The sequence below is a fragment of the Pyxicephalus adspersus genome, chromosome 9 (genome assembly GCF_032062135.1).
Source record: "Pyxicephalus adspersus chromosome 9, UCB_Pads_2.0, whole genome shotgun sequence".
NCBI classification, from domain to species: Eukaryota; Metazoa; Chordata; class Amphibia; order Anura; family Pyxicephalidae; genus Pyxicephalus; species Pyxicephalus adspersus.
The window spans coordinates 34329760-34352187 of record NC_092866.1 but is presented as its reverse complement, the minus strand read 5'-3'; the positions used below and the strand labels follow the sequence as shown (position 1 = coordinate 34352187).

The 22428-nt window shown below is 37.7% G+C and overlaps 1 protein-coding gene across 7 annotated transcripts in view; it reads left to right on the top strand.

The window, feature by feature from the left end:
• Positions 1 to 7394: 7394 nt before the first annotated feature.
• Positions 7395 to 22428, top strand: part of CDC42BPG (CDC42 binding protein kinase gamma) — a 135972-nt gene continuing 120938 nt past the window's right edge. For 4 of the 7 annotated variants that reach the window (XM_072421345.1, XM_072421343.1, XM_072421344.1 and 1 more), the window contains exon 1: positions 7397 to 7914. In XM_072421345.1, coding sequence (XP_072277446.1) covers positions 7737 to 7914 — 178 coding nt within the window. In that variant the 5' untranslated portion in view covers positions 7397 to 7736. Of the gene's footprint in view, positions 7915 to 22428 lie in introns of all 7 variants that reach the window. The other 3 variants (XR_011922104.1, XM_072421346.1, XR_011922103.1) reach the window with 2 other exon arrangements.

Sequence of the window (22428 nt, the reverse complement as noted above, 5' to 3'; positions counted from 1 at the left end):
AAATGTGCCTGGAGTATCTCCACTATGAGTAGTGGAGGATTTTTCAGAATAATGATTGTGGACCAGTGTATCTTTCAGAGAGATGGATTTATGATATGTAATACTTGGATAGTTATGGATGAATTTAGATCACCTAAAAAGATAGGCCAATGTTTTTGTAGGATGTTTTTGATCTCTTTATGTTTGTTATTGAATGTGGTAATGACTCCGACTGGGCCTTCTGATGATTGTGATTTATTCTGCGTTATTAGTGTAGTCTGCCATTGGAGCTTTTTGGTAAGCCTTTTTTTATAAGGTTTTTGCTGTATCCCCTATGTAGGAGCCTTTCTTTTAAGGCTTAAGATTCTTTTTTAATGTCTCTTAGGTCAGTGCAAATAGTCTAAAAAAACAATTTGGGGAATTATCAGGGGAATAACTTTAAATGATCCACCTCCCCATCTGCCCAACCCACCAACACCTTACCCCATCACAATAACCCATGTCAGCTTCAGGCACTCATTCTGGTCAATCTCAGACCCCAGAACAACTCAGCAAACCCCCCCCCCCCACACACACACACACCAGTGGACATTCAAAATCCCCTCACATTCACACCCCTACAATGGATTTTACCCACTCCACTCACCTTTATACACCTATACTTAACATTCACCAAGGACAAAAAAGAGTCATTAGCCCTACTCCATGTGATAATCCCAAACATAGACCTTCAATTACCACACCCACTAATTTACAGACTCACGATTTCTTCTCAAATATGAATATACCAATCACCACAAACCAGAATTTGGCACACACCCTTCAAACTGACACATCATCATTGGTAGACCTAGTATCCACTGCATCACCAACAAATGCTACTGGCTCACATGATTTCCTAATACTCCCTACCATTACAGCTACTACATCAAACACAGGTGCAATTCCAAAAAACAAGAGGTCTTTTTTAGAATTACACCCCCCACTAATCCCATCTCCAACACAAACCAGGGGCCCAATGGACACCTATTTAGTGAAGATGGGCATTGAGGATGAGAACTATAAATAATAAATCTTTCATCATAATCTTTGTCTCCAGATGAAAATCAACTAATAAAACTTTGACTCATCAAACCTGAAAAAAATTTGAGTTGGTTAAAGATATAACTTTAGAAACTAAAGGGGACATGTTGGTCGTGAGTAAAAGTTAAATTGTAAAAATTTTCTTGCATCTCAGAAAATAAGTTTTTAAGCAACAATTTAGGTCCTGTCTAAACTATAAACACATCAATGTATCTTTTCCAAGTTAAGATGTTATGTCAGTAGATGGAAAGTTTGGGGTTGCGGAAAAGATTGTTTTCCTAATTGCCTAAATATTGGCGTAGGATGGCGCATGTGTGCCCATTGCTACACCCTGGATTTGCAAGTAATGTTGATTTTTAAACGTGAAGATATTTCGAGTTAGGATATATTGTAGCATGGACACTATAAATTAATTGAAAGAAGAATTGGTGGGGTGGAAATTATTTAAGTAGGTTTGAATGACCTGTAATCCCTTAGAATGAGGTATGCTGCAATATAGAGCCTCAATGTCAATTGTTACTAGTGTTGAGTTTGGCGGTACATGTAGCTGAGATGTGAATTGAAGAAGTTATGTGGTATCTTTAAGATGAGATGGAAGGACTATTGGTCTTAGATAGGCCTCCACCAATTCACTTACATTTATGGAAATCGACCCAATTCCTGATATGACTGGGCATCCTGATGGATTTTTGAGATCTTTGTGAATGGTAGCACTGCCGGGTCCTATCTTTCAGGTAACCCACTACCTATGTTCCATGCCTGTGTTTCCTTCATGCTGAGACTTGCTCTGGTGTTTGAGCTGGCGTGGGTGTTTCTCCCCTAATCTATGAGGTAACACACACCCTCTGTTTTCTACAGCCTATGGCTGGTTTCCTGCAGCTATTTAAAGGCACCTCCTACTACAGGAAGTTGCCTGAGCAATCTCTGGTTTACCCTGTGTAACTCTGCTAAGGTGTTTTCTCTGTTTTGCTTTGCTGTGTACCGGACTTTGCTTATGTTTTTGGACTCTGCCTGTTTGCTGCCTGACCCTGACCTCGGATTAAGTTTTTTGGACTTTGCCTGTTTGCTGCCTGACCCTGACCTCGGATTACGTTTTTTGGACTTTGGCTGTTTACTGCCTGACCCTGACCTCGGATTACGTTTTTGGACTTTGCCTGTTTGCTGCCTGACCCTGACCTCGGATTACGTTTTTGGACTTTGCCTGATTGCCGCCTGACCTGATCTTGGATCCTGGTTTCTGGACTTCTTGGCCACGCAAGCTCCTCGGTGCTTGCACCGGGTTTTCTGACTCCCATGGTCAGCTGCCACTGGCCTGGGGATTGCTCTGGAGTGGCGCCTGGCAGCTACCCCGCAGCCCAAGCCTATCCTCACCATCAGAGGCTCCAGCGAAGACCTGGTAGCGGCTTAGTCACGCCCCTCTGGAGTATACCCAGTCAGAGGCACAGTGGGTCCACACCCGCTTGCATAACAGTGAACTTTCAAAGCGAATAAAAGGTGGGTGTAATGGAATGCCTAATGTTCAAATATTCCTTTATTTTGGCATCAATGGTCTTTGATTGGAATGCTTGGTTTATAGGTGTATAGTACTCAGTGTGAAATTGTTCAATGATGTTGCCAGGTAATTCTTTATACCAGTGGGAGTTGTGTAGGATTTTATAGCATATGGCTTCATAATGATTTTTGTCTAAAATGACTAATTTACCGCCTTTGTCATATGGTTTTATAACAATGTTATCATTGTTTTTTAAATTCAATAGGGCTTCAGGTTCTACGTTGTCGGTGGTTCTCAGATTAATTGGATACAATTTAGTTATCTCCTGGGCTACCAAGTTTTCAAAAGTTATGGTCTTGACCTAGGTCTCTGATCTTTTTCTATATCTAACAAATTAACAAACGTACAATACCTGGACAGAGCTATTAAACACAATCTAGGTGAGGCATATTTGTCATTAATTATGTATATCTTTAATCTTTATATTGGTAGTCCTTAATCTTTCTGTTATAATAATACCAACTAAAATCATTTTAGTATCAGTTTGGCTACAAACAGGTCATTTAATCCCTTCAAGAAGTGAAAGGTCTCATTTCTCTTCTAATCATTTCAAGTAAGTTTATTTCCTTCATAAATTAAAACTCCTGCTGGATTAAATGGTTCTTAACAAAGTCCTTATTCAATTAGATACCACTGTTGTCAAGACACAGCCACCACTGGTATTAATGCTTTGATCACTTCTGGATCAATTGCAAATCCAAACTTGAAAGTAATATATTAATTTCTATATGTATATGTATTTAGACCTCTATCAAATTTTTTTAAAATCATATTCCCACTTTTCTAAACACATTACTTTTACTATGTAAAATAATCTATGTAACCTGTACAATTGATAATTTATTTTGTACTGTGTGTAATTACCATGCAAAAAGTTATTTTACTTTATTTTACTTTGCTGATATATATACATTTCCTTTTAAATAGCTCTATTATCTTTGCTCAAGTCTCCTTTTCCCCCGAAGAAGCCAAAAACAGGCGAAAGGCTTCGGGTATGAGACTTTATTCTGTATGATTTGACTTTCATGACCATAAACAAAATATGAACCATAGTGATCATTGTATTTGTCTAACGACATAAGTAATTGTTAATGCTAGATTATTTTCATTTTACCTTTTTGCCTACCTACTTTTATATAATATATCTGATTTATACAAATAAAGAATAGATTTTAATTCAGATTACATAGGTCAAAAAAAAAATTAGTTTTGATAATCATCAGAAACCACAGCAAACTTTTCTAAATCATTTTTTCGATGAGAATTCAGATCCACAGAGCATCATAACCCATGTGGACACAGCCCTTTAGACAACCCCCACCCTGCTGTCATTGGATTGTTGTATTAGTCACACCACTGTTATTGGCCTAGAAAAAGCCATGTGATTCTAGCAGAGACAGCTCTCACTGACATCACCTTGTTGCTAAGGACAACCGCACTGACACATTGAGCACTGCAGGGAGCCTAGTGACTCTGGTTAATAACTTGGACTTTACACAGCAACCTGGACCAAGGCAAACCAACTCTACCTAAGTATTATTTTACAGTTTTTCCTTTTTATTTTATGCTGTTGCTATAGTTCTGCTTTTGTTCTGGTATTGTTCTTAGATTAGTCTATATTTTTCTAGAATTTGTTTATGCACTGTTTTTGTATGTTTTTACTTATTAAACACTATAAAAAGTGTAAGCTGAATCTCTGAATGCTCCAAGTAGAAATAGTGTAACTTGCTAACCGGAAACGCTACTATAAACCCTATGATTTATGTGACATCACTGTCTGGAGTGGCAGCGGGTGACACTAAAGAAGCAGAAGCAGAAGCATAGCTGCGGTTGTCAAGGGTAACGATGCGTGCTTCCATCGTTACCCTTGACAACCGCAGCTATGCTTCTGCTTCTGATTCCAAGTACGTTGTGGCAGTCTACCTGTGATGGTGTGTGTGGCAAGGGTTACCAGAGTGGTTAACCTTGCCCTGTGATGGCCCCTCTTAGCCTGCTGGTGCGTTTGATTTAACCATCGCCTTCACAAGGTTCTTCATCAAGCCTAACTTGATATGGAGAGGTGGCAGAAATATTTAATACGGATCAACCAAAAGCAAAAACTTGACACTGCTTGTTCCGGGCTTATAGGTATCTCTTGGTAGCCAATCACGCTTGACATAATGGTCTCCCATAGATCAGCTGTCCCACAGGCATAGGAAACAGCAATATTTTGTGAATCCTCCTTGCATTCCTATCAGCGAGCCAATGACCAGATGTTCCACTGGTGTGTTTTATACTGGATTGCTTCAAATGGTAACTTCATGTTGTCATAGGACTTCTTTAAGTTAATGGAATGGGCAATTGGTAAACTTGGTTTGGAATACTCTATGCAGTAAGACTGCTTTCAAGCTTATTTTAGAGGAATTAATAAAGATTCGCCGTTCAGATGGAACATGCTCTTGTGACATACTGTTAAGGAGTGCATTTTTATCATGACAGTAGCACAATGAGCCATCACTAGTGAAGAATGTTGTCAAGGTATGATTTTGTTTTCTGTAGTGAGTTACAGGTATACCCTTTGCAAGCAAATGCTTTTGTTTAAGCCTTGAAGCAAAAAGTTCTGCTTTGTCTTTGGAGAGATTTAGATCACGGACAAGATCATTCAGCTCTGCTTGTATAAAGGTCTCTGGTTCTGAAACTTCATCGGCCAAGTAGTCAGGATCAGATGATTCGGGGTTGTAACCGGCTGCAACTCCAGGGCATTCCTCATCACCTTCTGCAGAAGCAAGTCCATCATGTGGTGGTACCAGAACTGGCAATGAATCATCATGGGGATCAGGCCTAATTGCAGAATTGAGGCTGGGATATACAATTTTGTGCTTAGTTTTACCTGAGAATCCACTTTTGTTGATGTGACAAAAATAGCAGTCGCTTAGATGGTCTTGCGGTTCTCTCCACACCATCGGGATTGCAAATTGTATTGCTGATTTAGCCAGTCACACAGTCCTTTGGAACAACTGGTAGAGATGACATGTGGAGCCCATGATTTATCCTGGTCACCAAGTGGACAGCTGAACTATAATTTATATATCTGTTCTGACGTTTTGCTTTCTTCGTGAATGAACCACACATGTAACAGAAACTGTCTGGATCATTAAGGCAATTTCTAGGCATGATGACAAATGAAATGAATCGCAGTTAATGCGGTCTCTAATCTTAAAAAAAAGAAAACTGTTGTTAAATGTTGTTATAAGGCTATTTATAAAGAAATTCACACAATATATAATTAGCTGCATCACAAAAACTAGACATGCTAGAGAAAAAGTGAACACAGCTTTAAAATCTGCATCAAAAATACTACAAAGCTCACATAAAATTATATCTGATGAAAATGACATGTTGACCTTTGTTATCTAATTGACTTAAAAGCCTGTCTTTCCCAAAAAAAACCCTCTTTCTCAGTCCCCTTCAATTTCTAATTATTATGAGGCCTGGCACAACCTAGAATCATTGTTAAAATTTTGGAACCCCGTCTTGGTACTCTTCTTGCTTTACTTTCTGATACAAAATGGTACATTTACCCAATGTCCAATTGACTCCTAGCCTTCTGTTTCACTAATATGACATAAAAGTACTATAGCTCCTTTCTAAAAAGCGCAAAACCCTTTTTTTTAATAATATGAACTACTAATATAACAAAAACAAAAATTTTTACAAAAAAATGTTTACAATTCTTATAATACATTGAGAGATATCTTACATTACAAATAAATGACTTTCTAGATGTCCTGTATCTGCAGCTGAAGGTCACAGTACCCTCGCTAGGCTAAGGATTGGCTCAGTTTGCTTCACTGTTGAGAAAGCCAAGTCACAGCAGGTTGGAAACTTTCAAAAAATGACAACCTGCTGGATCATGTCAGTGGAGGTCATTGCCCCGTAGGTGAAATACAGCACTGTGCTGTCGGAATTGACAAGTAAGCTGAAACACCAATATTGACCAATATTGAAACACCAATATAGACCAATATTCCATAAGCAAACGAATGCAAGCCACGTGACTTTGTTTTGCCGCGATCATTCCCTTAATAAGCTGCGAGACCTGTCAATCAAAGGCAGAGGAGTTTCTAGGTGTGAGCTGGGAGGCGTGAAAGTTCTGCGTATACCCACGCCCGCTTCAGTGTTTGGGCGTGTCCTGTACAGGTGAGGGAGGAAGGCAGCTGATTGCAGTCACTTCAGGAAGAGCTCACCGTGTGCAAAGAGAGTTATCTGCTGCTTCGTTTCTAGTGTAGATACAGGTTGACTTATAGTCCGTGGCACGGTAGGTCACTGGGGTGTAGGTACATAGGCACACACCTGAAAGAGGCATTACACAGGTGAGTGAGGGCGTGTGTGAGACGTTTTGTACTGTCTGCACGGTGAGCTCTATCACTACCAGTGTCTGCATGAAGAATATTAAGTCTTTGCAATGGGATTTGAAAAGAGTTGACAAATATGGGGGAACATTATGGTATTACCAGTGTGTGCCACAGTGGTTCTGTCAGAGGTGCTGTTAACAAGTTGTATGGGCAATGAGCTCTGTAGATATGTGCGTATGTGAAGGCTGGGAGTGTGGGTACTTGTATGGGTGGTAGGGTCTGTGTATCATTACCTTGACCAGTGTGTGTGGGTTCAGGCTTCTGGGTGTGTGATATGAATGGGTGACCTGGTTCTTCATTACGTCCAAAGTTAGTCTCACCCATAAGCTGAGAGAAGTTTGGGAATACCTCTATACACATCCACCCCCCCCCCCCCCCCCCCCCCCCCCCCCCAACAAAGCTTATGTGTATATCACGTGCATTAAAGCGACATACAGCAGTGTTTTTTCTGTGTGACATGTTTTTACCCTGCTACTTTTTTTTTTTTAGTTATTCATATTACTCATTTTACAAGAACTGTACTAGCTAGGGCCTAGACAATTGCAGAACACTTCCAGATTTTTTTTTTTTAGCAAATGTGAAGGAACTTTGTTTTTCAAGACTTTGTATGGCCAAAGAGCATTGGATGATCGCTATATGCACTCTAGTGGACTCTTGATTTGGAATAAACCAGAGTGGGACTTTGCCAGGTTTTCTGGCCTTCATATTGGTGCAGAAGGACCATCAAGATGTCTGTGGAGAGAAGGTTAAAGGATTTGGAGGACTCCATCCTCAGAGGTCCCCATGGATCTGAATGTCAATCATTAAGTGTGGAAACCCTATTAGATATCCTTATCTGCTTGTGTCAAGAATGCAATGTAGCGCCTCTCCGCCGGGACAAGAATGTGACCGAGTTCCTGGCCTGGGGTAAGAACATGCTTCTCATTATTCTTTGTGTGTTTGTATGTTTAGTATTGGTGCATACTGTGTGATTAATGTCAGATATTTGGGTTAGGTTTATGTCACTAAGAGACCTTTTGGTTAGTAAAAAAAAAATATTCTGTCCACGTGTCCCTGGTAAGCCTGTATTTTCAATAATGGCCCATTCACCACAGAAACAAAATAATTAGGGTCCAACAGTTAGAGTTGCAATTTTAACTGTTGACTGGTTTAAAGGGTCAGACCTCCCAATGTTAACCTCTTGGTTACGCATGAATATTGGGTGGTTGAAATACCCAGTGCTATCTGGCACCTTTTGGAAACCTTAGATGAGTGTTTTCTACTTGACTTGGGATCGTCCATCACAAGCATACAGTCTTCTGTTTCATTCAGTTAATGGGAGAAAAGCAAATGCTGTGTAAAGTTACATACAGAGGCTAGATTTTAATTGACCACAGCAAATCCTCTACAGTGGTCTCCTGTTTAGTTATCCATCCTGTCCGATTACTAAATGACTGACCTGAACAACCACTATGTTTCAGAAAGGGGAGGACTCAATGGGATGCCTCCTGCTCATCTTCTTATCTTTTCGTTGGACATACAGTGCATGTTTGTTTCTACTTATTGCTGGAAACAATTACCAAGGTTTTTTCAGACTGGTGGAATTTGCAGTGTGGTTGCTGTTTCCTGACATCAGTGAAGCTTCAGTAGCATCCACCCACAACAGCCGAATAGAGAACAAATAGGGACGGCAGTGGGCTGTTCAGTATTGCTCACTGCCACCTGCTGTCAAATCTGTACTGCGAGTGGCTGGAAGCCACGCAGGAACTCTTTCTCCTGCCACAGGTCTGAACCTGCCCTTCAAGCAATATTATTTTAGCAGCTGTGCGTAGTTTTAGATCTGGGTTTCTCCAGTTAGAACTTACACAGTGCCAAGGATTCTCTACATCCTTGTGTGGCTGTTCTCGGCCAAATTCCAAGCCCCACTAGGATCATATGAAATTACCTAAAAGTGAAACATTTAGTCTTGGATAAGGTGGGGAATGGTTACGCTCACTTCCTTCTCAAGAGTATACAAGTTACTCATTTCCCAAAATTGGAGAAATCGCACCTTGCCATGGCAACTGTAATATTTATCTAGGACAAAAGTAGTGTTAACAGGATAGGCTTGTGTGGAAATATTTTGTATATAAGGATACAATTAGGTTCCTGCCAAGCCGAAAAAATGTTACTTTTGTTGAATATTCAGAAGGAGAAAGATAGAGGGAAGTGGGTTTTTGAGGCATTTTTAAGATTAACTTGTGTTTATTGTGTATAGAATCTAGGTAGTCCTATATCCAACATAGTACCCCTAGTCTATGTATATGATTGAGGCAAAATAATTGCAAAAACTTTAAATTAGCAATTCGATAGACATCTATGTTAAGGTTATTAGCTTATTTTGTGTTCCAACGCGTTTCATTGAGATCATGATGATAGATACTTTGAAGAATCATGACTAATCAGTATGCAAAAAACAAGCAAAAAAAAAAAATATGAATATTGTATAATGAACTAAATAACAAAGGTGCTAAGTAGATAAATGCACTGTAACCAATCATAAATTACTTACATAGTGATATTAAGGTGCTTAAAAAACAGAGGTAGATGATACCAAGAAGTTATCCACATTGAAGTAACCCTAGTTCCCTTTAGGTGGTAAAAAAAATGAGTAGAAATAGATTAGGTAAATGGTAAGGTATAAGTAAAAAGGTTGTCAAGGACTACTCAAAATTGACAAAGTATGATAGAACTAAATGTTCATATAATATAGGTACTTGAAACGTTTTTGATTAGTAAATAAAGATTTTGAAAACTTGTACTTCATATGTTATTGAATTTAAATCCTGTATTTAAAGGGAGTAATGCTGTAATGTCAAGGGGGGTTCATTAGCTTATAGCTAGGAGTTATTGAACTAATTAATGAATATAATAAGGTTTGTAGGCAAACATGTACCTACTGAAAAGGATATGTTTTGAAAATAGCATCAGGTCTCCTAAAAGTTAAGAATTAATTGGTATTTGTTAATCCTGATATCTAGAAACAATAATAAATTAATTAGATAGTATTTTGATGCAATATATTAGGTGGATGTAGGGGGGTATTTAATGGAACAGTATAATAGAAACACTTACATTATTGTGATTAGGTAGGAATTCCTTCCTTTACTATGTTATATTATTAGGTAATATATCTCTGGAGTATTAGCTCAGGATGTCTAAAAAACAAATGAATCAGGTTTCCTATGTAGTACTGACATAATGTGCAAATGAAAAAGGTGAGCAATAAAAAAAAAAAGGGAAAGGTAATACTCACTTTTAAAGTAATGGTGCAGTAGATAGATCAAAACACTGGTATATTTTGCAGACACATCCTTCTGTCAGCAAATTTATATCACCTAACCCTGCTCTGACTTTTAGAAAATCTTCATCCCTTAAGGACACTCTGGTATCCAGTCAATACCGGACAAACAAGCACTTCCTGACGGTATATGACCGTATACCTGGTACCTAAAAAATGTGGGCATTGGCCCCAATGCAAATGGATATCTGATAGTTCAATAACAATACTACCAAATAATAACCATACATAAAATTAGGCATAGAGTAGACTGCTCAACCAATGGAGTCTTATACTTAGTTCCATGCAAATGTGGTAGTTTTTATATTGGTAAAACTAAAAGAACCTTACAGGAGCGTATATTTGAGCATATTGACAACATCAATACCGGAAGAATCATAACCCCTTTAAGCCACTATGTTGGCACTCGCCACAACTTTGACAGCAGTGTAATCTCCTTCAGTGCACTAGAACATATCACCCCAAAACTCTAGAGGGGGCGATATTGAAAACAAGTTATTCCAATTGGAAACTCTGTGGATTTTCCACCTGAATGGAACACGCCCACCTGGCTTAAACGATATGTTTACTTTTAAAACATTCTTATAAATCTATTTACCTACTACCATTATTCTTCAATTACTTTCCGTCTACCTCTCTCAAAATATTTATCTATTTCTATTGGTCCTCTATGATCAAATACATTTGCCAAATATCAGAACTTCGTTATTCTCAAACTCTATAATATCCTAGGATACCTTGATGTGTACCTATCTATTAGTTTTAAGATTATCATATCGTTGTACAAAGAATTAGTTGTTTGTTAGATATAGGATATTATGGACACACTTCTGAGCCTCAAATTAGTGTATGATATTTTTTCACTCAGTAATTATTGACTCAATCTATTTGTATACTATGGACATTCTAAGGATTTATCCAGATTCCATACCTACATAGACTTTTCTATTTATTTGGTTCAATACCCCTTAAAACCTAATCAATTTAACCAGCCTTACAAGGGACCAGGGCACCAATACACGGGTGTAAAGAATAGAGTTAGGGGTCCCCCTCTTTAGGTTTGCCTCACCTAACTCTCACTCTACCTCTCCCTCGTTTGAACCCAGAGCAATTATATACCTGCCTCCGGCTTCAGGACCTGTAAACTGTATATGGGTTTTTACCCAAGCAGGTGAAGGCGGTGCAAACTGTATCACTTTTATTTATTACTCCACACAAAACATATTCACCATATTCACATACCAATATAATTTATGATTACCAATCCTCGCAAGAATATTTGAATAGGTATATAGTTCTCACCCCCCTATTCTGCGAGATCACGCAGAGTAACGTGATCTCACAAGTAAGACAGGTCTAACTACAACTGTTATACCCTACACAGTATACCTGATTGAGGATATGGGATGCTTCATCTTATATCCTATGCCCTACATAGGGGAGAAATATCCTATTGTGAATAAAATGGTAGAACCTTAGTTGACTATCGGTCTCGCGAGATCATGCAATGTACCCATGATCTCACGCACCTGGTAGCATAAATACAACCTAATCTCGTGAGATCACGCGGAGTAGGAGAAGTTTACTAACGATTTCCTTACCTGAATCCCGCGAGATCACGTAATCACATGGGATTTCCCACAGACCTTGATTATGATGAACTCTATTTAAGGACGGCACGCCAACAGCCCTGTTTCCCTCCTTGAGACTGGGTGCTAACGTTCCATCCTTTACTTTCCCACTAACCATCAATGACTCAGTAAGTAAACCTTGAGTACCTCTCCTATTACTGAATATTGATTTATTCCTGTACCTAATTGGTCTCTATCTGCTCAGATGTCCTCCTGAACAGAGGGGAAACACCCTTTCTTAGACCTATCCACTGCACCATTACTCTAAAAATGAGTATCACCTTTCTCTTCCTTCTTTTTATTGCTCCCCTTTTTCATTTGCCCACTATGTCAGTACTACATAGGAAACGTGATTCATTTGTTTTTTACACATCCTGAGCTAATACTTCAGAGATATATTACCTAATAAAATATCATAGTAAAGGATGAAATTCCTACCTAATCACAATAATTTAAGTGTTTCTATTATACTGTTCATTAAATACCCCCCTACATCCACCTCATATATTGCACCATATTAGTTTCTAATTATTAATTGTTTCTAGATATCAGGATTAACAAATACCCATCAACTCTTAACTTTTTATGAGAACTGTTGCTATTTTCAAAATATATCCTTTTTAGGAAGTACATGTTTTCCTATAAACCTTATTGAACTAATTAATGAATATAATAACTCCTAGCTATAAGCTAATGAACCCCCTTGACATTACAGCATTACTTTCTTTAAATACAGGATTCAAATTCAACACTTGAAGTACAAGTTTTCAAAATCTTTATTTACTGATCAAAAACATTTTAAGTACCTATATTATATGAACATTTGGTTCTATCTTACATTGTTTGTCAATTTTGGGTAGTCCTTGACAACTTTTTTATTTATACCTTATACCAATGGTCAGTGTGTCTTCTACAACCGACTTGTTACCTAATCTATTTCTACCCATTTTATTACCCCTTAAAAGGAACTAGGGCTACTTCAATGTGGATAACTTCTTGTTATCGTCCACCTCTGTTTTTTAAGCACCTTAATATCACTATGTAAGTAACTTATGATCGATTGCAGTGCATTTATCTACTTAGCACCTTTGTTATTTAGTTCATTATACAATATTCATATATAATTTTTAATTAATTTATTTTTTTGCTTCTTTTTGCATACTGATTAGTTATGATTCTTCAAAGTATTTATCATCATGATCTCAATATTCCCCTGAGGAAGCCATCTTGGGGAAATGCGTCGGGACGCGAGATAAGCTAATAACCGTAAGATAGATATCTATTGTATTGCTAATTTAAAGTTTTTTTTCAATTATTTTTCCTCAATTATACACATAGGCTAGGGGTACTATGTTGGACATAGGACTACCTAGATTCTATACACAATAAACACAAGTTAATATGCCTCAAGTATAAATGCCTCAAAAGCCTACTTTCTATCTTTCTCCTGAATATTCAACAAAAGTATTTATCTTTTTACCCCCAAAAGTTTCTCTCTTGGTTACAGAGAATATTGGTGAAGGAAAATCTTCCATTGAGTACATAATATAATAACGATATAATAAATGACTTTAAGGCTTTAACTCCTCCCCACACTGAGGATCTGGTATATTGTTTTTTAAATCACTAAGTTTTATATATGAAGCAGCATTGTAAACAAATACATAGTACATGTATTCTTATCATTCCAAAAATCCTAACAGTTTGTAAAGTTTCAAATGCTGACTTTCAGCACTTCACCAATGGCAAAAGGTCCATAAAGAGTTGTTGCATAGATAATTAAGGATGCTACTTTACCAATACCCCAGAAGTCAGGGTTCTTGCAGGGAAAGGGATACAATTTCTCAGATTTAAATTTTGCAGCTTACTGAGTGACTCGCCTTCACTTCCTGCCAGGGCAGGAAGAGTCCTCCAACAGAAGTACAGACTGAAGCAGAACACTGAACCACTTTCTTGTCACACGGACAGGAATGATCACCAATCTATTGGTGAAATCTCACCAATATGATCTGTGATAGCAGTGAAAATTAAAGTGTTAACTGTTGTCCAGAATGAAGTTAAAACGTTATTGTAGACTTTACTAGTTGAGTGTTACTTTGCTACTTTGATTACTGTGTTATTTGACATTCACATCTTACTGTTGGACAAAGGCCGTTCCCTGAAACTTGTAAACCAAGATATATATGCAACTCTACAGTTGGTGGCTATTTAATTGGGGCTTTCTGCACTGTAAAAGGAATAGGTTAATGCACTGCTACAAAGCATGAAAATGTCAATGGACCCTTAATGACTGGATTAGATTTAAAGGAGGACTTCTTAAGAAATTAAGGCCATACTATAGCCATCATATTTCTCTCTGCATAGGCCTTCTGTAAAAAGTCTTGCGGGTACTAAGATGTAAATGACCCATCTCTGAATTCTGCATGAATTTGTTCTCTCCTACTTCTGTTTAATTTATTTTATGACAAAATTTATTACTCTCTCAGCTTAGTCATTTTGTATCATAAAAATTTCTCACACATCTGCATACATGATTGCTGAACAACATATAATTTGTAAGTCCGTGGTGATTTGTCGATATGGTCAAATTAAATGGTTATCTATAATAGTTTTAAAATAGGGTAGTAGTTACTTTGCTCATGTGGAATTAATAAGCACTGCTTTCAACATACAGGAGCCCTACAGTATTTTATTTCTTGCATGTGTTTAGAAAAAATGTATGCAGGTATTAAAAAAAATATTGTTTTTATGACATCTTATTATGCATAAAGATACATCAACATTGCCGAAAGGGTGTGACTTTGTCATACTGTGAGCTCACTATCGCCCAGCCTCTCCTCTGACCACATCACTGAGGTTTTGGTATCTCATTTTTCTGTGGTTTGGACCGTTTTTTTTTTTTTTTTTTTTTTTTTTTTACTTTCTTGACATTTTGAAATGGTGCAGTACAAGTTATATCCCTATATTTTTAGGCTCTATTTTTGTCACATCATGCATAAGACCAGCAGGGTATTTGTGTTTCATTTTATTATACAACTATGGAAAACATTCACTTTAACTGTGTAAGGGCACCTGCACATTTTGTGTGCCTGTAAATGTACATCTTTACCTGCATACATAAATTAAAAAACACAATATATAAACACAGATATTACTGCTTGGTGGTTATTTTTACCAAGCATTACATTTTAGAAAAGCATTATTTGAACATTTCCAAATCTTTTCCCCAATCCCTCGGATTAAACCTATATGTATACCACTGTATGAATGTAAAGTTCTGGCAAATATACAACTGGTGTTTTGCCCCAGTGTTTTCCTATAGTCAGTGTGTCTTTTACACCCGACTGGCTGCATGTCAGCACTCGAACCCTTCAGATTTTTATTTGGGTCAAGCAAATTATCCGTCTCCCAGACTTTTAGAACTTTTGTTTTTACTGCCATCCATAGGAAGAAGGACCTTGGACCAGCATTTAGTAAAAGTAATGCTGATCCCCTCTAACCTACAGTTATCCCCATATATACTAGTAATCTGCTTCTGGCATATGAAGTCTCTCATGACTTTTATGGCAGTTATGTGACATGTAGGAGCCACAAATATTCAGTAGTGAGAGATTTCTTTCCTAAATGCCAGGTCTACTCTAGGAATAATTAAGACTAGTGTCATGTGCATAAGGCATATTTTAAAAGTGTTCTGTAGCTTGGGAGACTTTCCCACTAAATCCATGCTGCTAGAGGAGGACTGCATCTTCAGTTACACCTGACAGTTACTGTTGCCCCTTTGTCATGTTGCACCTCCCTCCTCCCCATGCCTGAAACCTCTGCACTATTGCACCTTAACACGAATTTCCCCCTGCCACTGCAGTTAACCCCAATCCTCCCTCCTCCGCACCTGCACACCAACATCCTCTCATGGGTTCTTTTCACTCGCCATTGTAAGAATGCCCATCACTTCTGTGCATTTCAACACTGCAATGATGTACCTATCTGTAATATGAATGTTCATGTATATAGAAACAGTATTCAGCATTGAATTGTGTTTTTTTTTTTTTTTTTTACCTTGGAGGGTAGAGTGATAGGTTCCTCAAATCTTAAGCCCTGCCATTAGTTCCTCAAATCTTACGAGATGATGTGTACTCTTTTCACTTCCATAGACACAAGCATTGATCAAAAGAAAGTCTGTTACCCCAGGCTACACTTGTCTGGACTACATGGAAAAAGCACTGGTTCATGTTAAATGTAAATATTTGAAAATAATTTACTATAACTTACTACTAACTAAACTGACCCAAGGCATTTTTCTTGCTTTAGGAATTTTATAAAACGCTTTATAATTATCCACAGGTCTGCTTTAAAGATGCGGTTGTTACAGTGTCTAGTTTTGTGGGGTTAAAATAGGTTTGCACGTGGAATTCCAAATGTTTCTTCTGTAGCTTTGAAGCCGTTTGCTGTGAAAGAGGTTTCTACTGCCTGTCCTTCAAGTGATCTGACAACGCTTGTTTTTCAGGTAGAACATGTCCATGCAAAACCCTAAAGAATGTTTCTTTCTCAGACGGCTCATGAGGCCCTAATGAAAAATGTTTTGGGTTTATGGCTGCGTGACTGCTGCAGATGAGATGTACATAAACAACCTCCTACAACCTCACTCCTACAGGAGAACATTTTAGGAAAGCCATAATAAAGGAAATAAAGGTCATATAATGTATGGTGGCCAGCTAGAGACAAGCAGATATCTTCCTATTTTGCACGTTGTTACAGGACTAGAACATTTTGACGAAAAGTCTGAATCTGCCTAGGCATCCAAATCACAATGTTCTTTCTGACGATACTTTATATCTGATTCCAACAATGAAAAATGAGATAATGGTGGTAGTATGGGGTGTCCCTTATATGCAGAATTACTTTGTATCGGACATATAACCAAGTTTAAAAAACAACTGGATAATATCCTGTCAAACTATAGTAAATGTTATCAACAGAGTTGTTATAGTATTTACAATTTACAGTAGCATTTATTTATCAACAGAAGGTATTCTGTTTTATTTGTACAAGTTATTGCTCTTACGAAGTAGCATTTACGAACTACAACTCTGTTGAACAAAGTTAAAGGCATTTCCCTGCACCCACGGATCTGATGTCAGTCAGTGGCAACACTCTTGGGAAATGCAGGGAAGGGTTGTATGTAAAGGGAGGGGATTCAGTGATGTAAATCTGACTTGTCTTCATGACCTCTCTGATACCGTCTTAAGGTCTTAATACATAAGCTCTTTCTCCTATAGAGATCATTCAAACAGAACATGCCTATCAGGAATCTTGGAGTAAAGTTATCTCCTTTTAATCGCCCTACTCTGTAATTTTAAATACTGTATTCTGAAACTATTGGATTATGACAACCAGAGGAGAGTGCAGTGCAGAGTTCCTTTTAAAGAGCAGGTAGCCTACAAATTCCTAGCTTGGGGCCTACTGTACTCCTGACTTCTAATCAGTTCTGGGCTACAATGGGCTGCACAATCAATAATGGTATCTCTGGACTTTAGCATTGGAACTATCAGATGTTGCTGACATTGTCCAAGGCCCTGATCATAATTGTGCAGCTCGTGGGCTTCTGCTCCCGCTATACAGTACTAAATAGTAGAGCAATGTAAGCTCAATCTAGATGAAGCCTTTGTGTGTGTGGTTTTTTTTTTTTTTTTTTTTTTTTAACATAGGAAGTGACATTACATTAAGTTTCCTAATAGTTGTTCTTAGGATGGATACTTGGTCATCTCACCTGCCTTCCCACGAAGAAATAGATTGCTATAGCTGATCCTAACATGAAATAAACTTGGTTGGATATCAAAAATCTCATTAACCAATTGGTTCAACATTTATCTTAATGTTTTGCTCTCCTCACATCATTTACCTGTTTATCCTGCCAGTGATGCCTGAAATAGTACTTCCTATTGAGGACTGGTAGTGGTCAATTCACAATTCTGTTGTCTGTTCTCAGATCTAGGTTACTTTTCTTACTGATATTTGCACAGGTGGTCATGTCATTGCTTTAAAACAAGTAGAAAAATGGTCGGCATAGATCTGTTTACATAGAAATTGCTCTCTACACAAAGCGATTTCACTTACGGTGATGTTTAGGTTGCTATGCTTGCTAGCTACTTCAACCCTTTCACAGCTAGGCTTTTTCCCCCCCCTTTTTTTTTTTTTTTTACCTTGGATCCTTTTTCCCCCCCCTTTTTTTTTTTTTTTTTGTACAAATGTTAAAAATGCACATTTATTTTAGTTATTACTAAAAAAAATTAGCCCTAGGATTTTATCTGTTACTCTAACACATGGGTATCCAAACTTTTTGCAAAGAGGGCCAGAATTAGTGAGGTGAAAATGTGTGGGGGCCGACCATTCAGCACATACTCAGGGTTAGTGTGGGTGTTGTCTGAACGGGTCCCACGCAGCACACACCCACCAGGGTGACGTTAGGGATTTCCTGTGCACAGAGTCTGATGTCAGTGCAGACCACGTTTTTGAAATCAGAGTGGGCGTGATCCGTGCAGGTCCCGCACAGCACATGCCCACTATAATGATGTAGGGGATTCCCTGTGCACATATGGGGACCCCATCCTGCCAATTATGGCCGCCGAGTAGCGGGTCGATAATTGCAAAATGATCAACTCCAATGAAATAGCTTTTCTGTACGTGTGTATTTTATACTGTGGTTAACAGTGCTGGCAGGCATCACAGAGGATGCGGGCCGGTGGAAATCTGAATTTGGGCCTCAATTGGCCCCCGGGCAGGACTTTGGTCATGCCTGCTTTTAACATGTGCAGCAAAACCTAACCTGTATCTTGCATTTTCTATGCCCTTCTATGTGTGTTTGTGAATGCCGGGGCTTTTAAATTTTGCATTTTCATTTAAAAAAAAAAAAAAAAAAAACTATAACTTAAAAGGTAAAACTTGCCATTACAGTTGTGAACATCTTTGATTTGCTTGACATGTGGCATAAGTCACTGGGAGTCAAATGATTAAAGCAACCTTACAAGTATATATAAAAAAAACCCTAACAAGCCATAATTATACCCCTAAAACTTACCCCTAAAAAAATATTTTTTTTGTCTATAGCTTGCATAGTAAACAACATTTTTTGGCTAAACCTGGGTTTTATCCTATGCTTGCTTGGTTGGGTTTAAGCTGAACCTGAATCCAAGCAGCTTTGATGTCAATGAGGAAGAAATTCTGGTGGCTTGTTTTGCTATGGTTTCTGGAAAGTCACTACAGCAACCTAATGCACGAAGATTTCTCAGGAAATCTGCCAAATGTCTCAGTGTTAATTAACAAAAAAAGTGTAAAGAATGGGGAGAGGTCACTTTCATGGCTTCAAGGGCAACATAGGAAAGTCCAAAAATCCTTCTCAATGTGTCACAGAGTCCTTTATTGGCTCGTAGCTCTAAGAAGGATATTATACTATGGTTAGAAGTGGATTCCAAATTTAGCATATGTCACTGTACCCACAAATTTTAACTTATCAGATGGACATTAGAGCAGAGTCAGAAGGCCTTAAATGGTCTCTTAAAAAAAAAAAAAAAAAAAAACAATTTGGTAGGTCTGCAGCAGAAAAAGGCATTGAGAATGGTCTGAAATCTCCAACAAACAAAAGTTGACTATGTAAAATAATCTTGTATAAGAAATATTGTTTCTTCGCTAATTGTGATTTGATGAGGGGTTAAAGGACCTTTAGAAGGACGGTCTGTAAGCATACTATGAACTGGCTCAAGCTAAGCTGCCATATTGGTTCAATTTATGTAACAGGTTTATGCAGTAAACATGATTGTTATGTTTATTGTCCCATAAATTGTATTATATTTAGCATTAAAGAAATTGGGGATGTGGCAAAACTATATTCAGGCTTTGCCTTTTTATTAACCTAAAAAATCACATTTTAAGCACATATTTTAGTTTCTAACCGTTGCCTGAGATGAATGGTCATGCTCTTTTTGGGCAAAAATCTGATGTGTAAAATGGTCACCTGACTTTGTTCATTGATACCTCACAGCAGATCCATGATAGACATTAAGGAATGACAGCTTTGCAAGAACAGGAGAGCTAGCTTGCTCCTTGCTCGTCCCCCTTACTCCATAGAACAGAAAGTGCGCTTTGTGAATGTGTTAACTGGAAGTGATCATGAAAGATCATTTCCAGCTATGAAAATCTATGTTTGGTACGCAGCCTTATAAAGACCTGCTGGTTGTTTAAATTATAGGGCTAGAAGCCTGCCAAAATTCTTACTTTCACTGCTAATAGCCAAGATTTAATGAAATGAGAACAAATTTCACTCCAATGTTTAGCGATAAGCGATTTATGTGGAGGGGAACTAAACTATTCCAGTAATGATTGATCAGTCCCACACATGTGCCTGAAGAAATATTGGCTCAGCATAACTGCTTCAATTTGGGAATATTGGTGGATTCATGAAATTCTTGAAATTGTTTTCATGAAATTATCTTTTTTTAAGTCTTTCCACAACATTTTTTTTATAGGATTATGCTATACGAGTGATGTGTGTTTGTGTGTGTGTGTACAGGGTCATTGCCCTACTGCATAACATACTGAGCTTTAGTTCATGGATAGGTACGCTGCGCTGTTATTTCCCTGAAGGATTTGCTGCTACAATTTAGAATTCCTGGATCTACCAAGCTATCCTGGTTTTGAGACGGCAAGGAACACTTTTATGAAGTAATGCTACTTATCACTTATGCAGAATATGCATGCTAATAAGTAGTGATGCCTTGTGATAATCTTTTGTTGTGCTATTTTTTTCGGGGGGGGGGGGGCCAGTTGGCTTTAAAAAATGAAGTAGACACATTGTTTAAGAATAACATTAATAGATGCAACTGTATCCAAATATACAAAGAATCTGAGCTGGGTCCACCAAAAAACTAAAGGTTTTTGTTTGTATGCGTTTTGCAGATTTAATTGCTTCATTAGGAAAAATCGACGTAAGTACTACAGAACACAGACAGCAAAAATAATATACATACTAAAAAATATACTACAACATTTTTAGAAAAAAAGTCAACCATGTACATATTGTGTATATCATTCTCAGGCTGTCAAGCCTGCACAGTGGCCAAGTAGAAAAGGGGAGAGCTTTTGGGCCAGATTAAGGAAGATACATCAAAGAGGGGGACCCCAAATATACCAACTCATAAAGGCTTCCATATGGGGTGGCTTCATGTCAACTGAATCACTATTAAACAAAAGAGAGATAACTGGTATATACATACATATCACCATCCAGAGGCATAGATAGGACACACCTAAAAATACAGATATGCAAAAGTAACAGTAACATACATATGTATGTATGTGTATATGTATATATCTATACACATGTTTGGGAGATGGATGACATATTTACTCAAGGACCATTTTAACCTTGTATATTCCCAATTCTGTAAGCCATAATACTTTGTCTGATATAATTGGGGGTAGAGTTAGGTTAGAACTTCTGTTTGTAGAAGTTTGTATTGCTGGAATTGCCCGAACTGTTTGATGCCCACAGTCTATAGACTCCTGGAGTAGGTGCTGTGTTTGGAAGTATCAGTAAAGACTTGGCTGGTACGAATGATGGTTATAAATACACAGTGTGGGTGTTTTCAAACCTGCAGAATATTGTTTATTGTATAATTAGTGGTGTCCTTGTTTGCAAATCGCTTGTTACAATATCTTTCTCAGCAACCAACGCTGCTTATTTAACATCAATTAACATGCAAACCGGTTTGATTATGCTGACAAGTAAATATTCTGCACCAGATATATTAAATTATGTTTGGGTGTATTACTTTTTTGTATGCATTGCACAGTACGTGGCACTCACTCAGTATTTTTTCCTTTTATTACAATATATGCATCTGCAATTACACAAAGGTGATCAACCTTTAGGGAACTATTATATCTTCTCAGTTTACCCCTATATAAGTCCATGATCACCATCAACATAAACTTCTTTTATATCATCTCTTTTGTATAGACAGACCATAAATATAAAGAATTTTTATCCGTACATTAAGCACAAAAAAGTACTGTTAATCCTTCCAAAAATCCAGTGATGTCCTGTGCACTTTGTTTTGGCAACAGAAGATTTACCCCACTATTGCAAAGAAGAGGGGAGGGGTGTAGTCATAATGGTTACTCTCCTAGAATGAAAAAAAAAAACTAAATGTAATACAATACAGTGAGCAAGCAAAATCATTCAGACCAAAAGTCTTGCTGTCGGGAAAAAAATAGATACATCAATGGACAAATAGGCTGGGATATATTAAATTCTTGTTCTACCAATTCTGCCTACCAACAACAATCTAAGCAGGACCCCAAAAACATATAATAATAAAGGTTATTGCCCATGTAAATGTCAACAAATATTTTCATTGTTGGTTTTGGATGAAGTGGTAAATGTTTGTATCCTCCTTGTTTTTTTTTTTTTTTTTT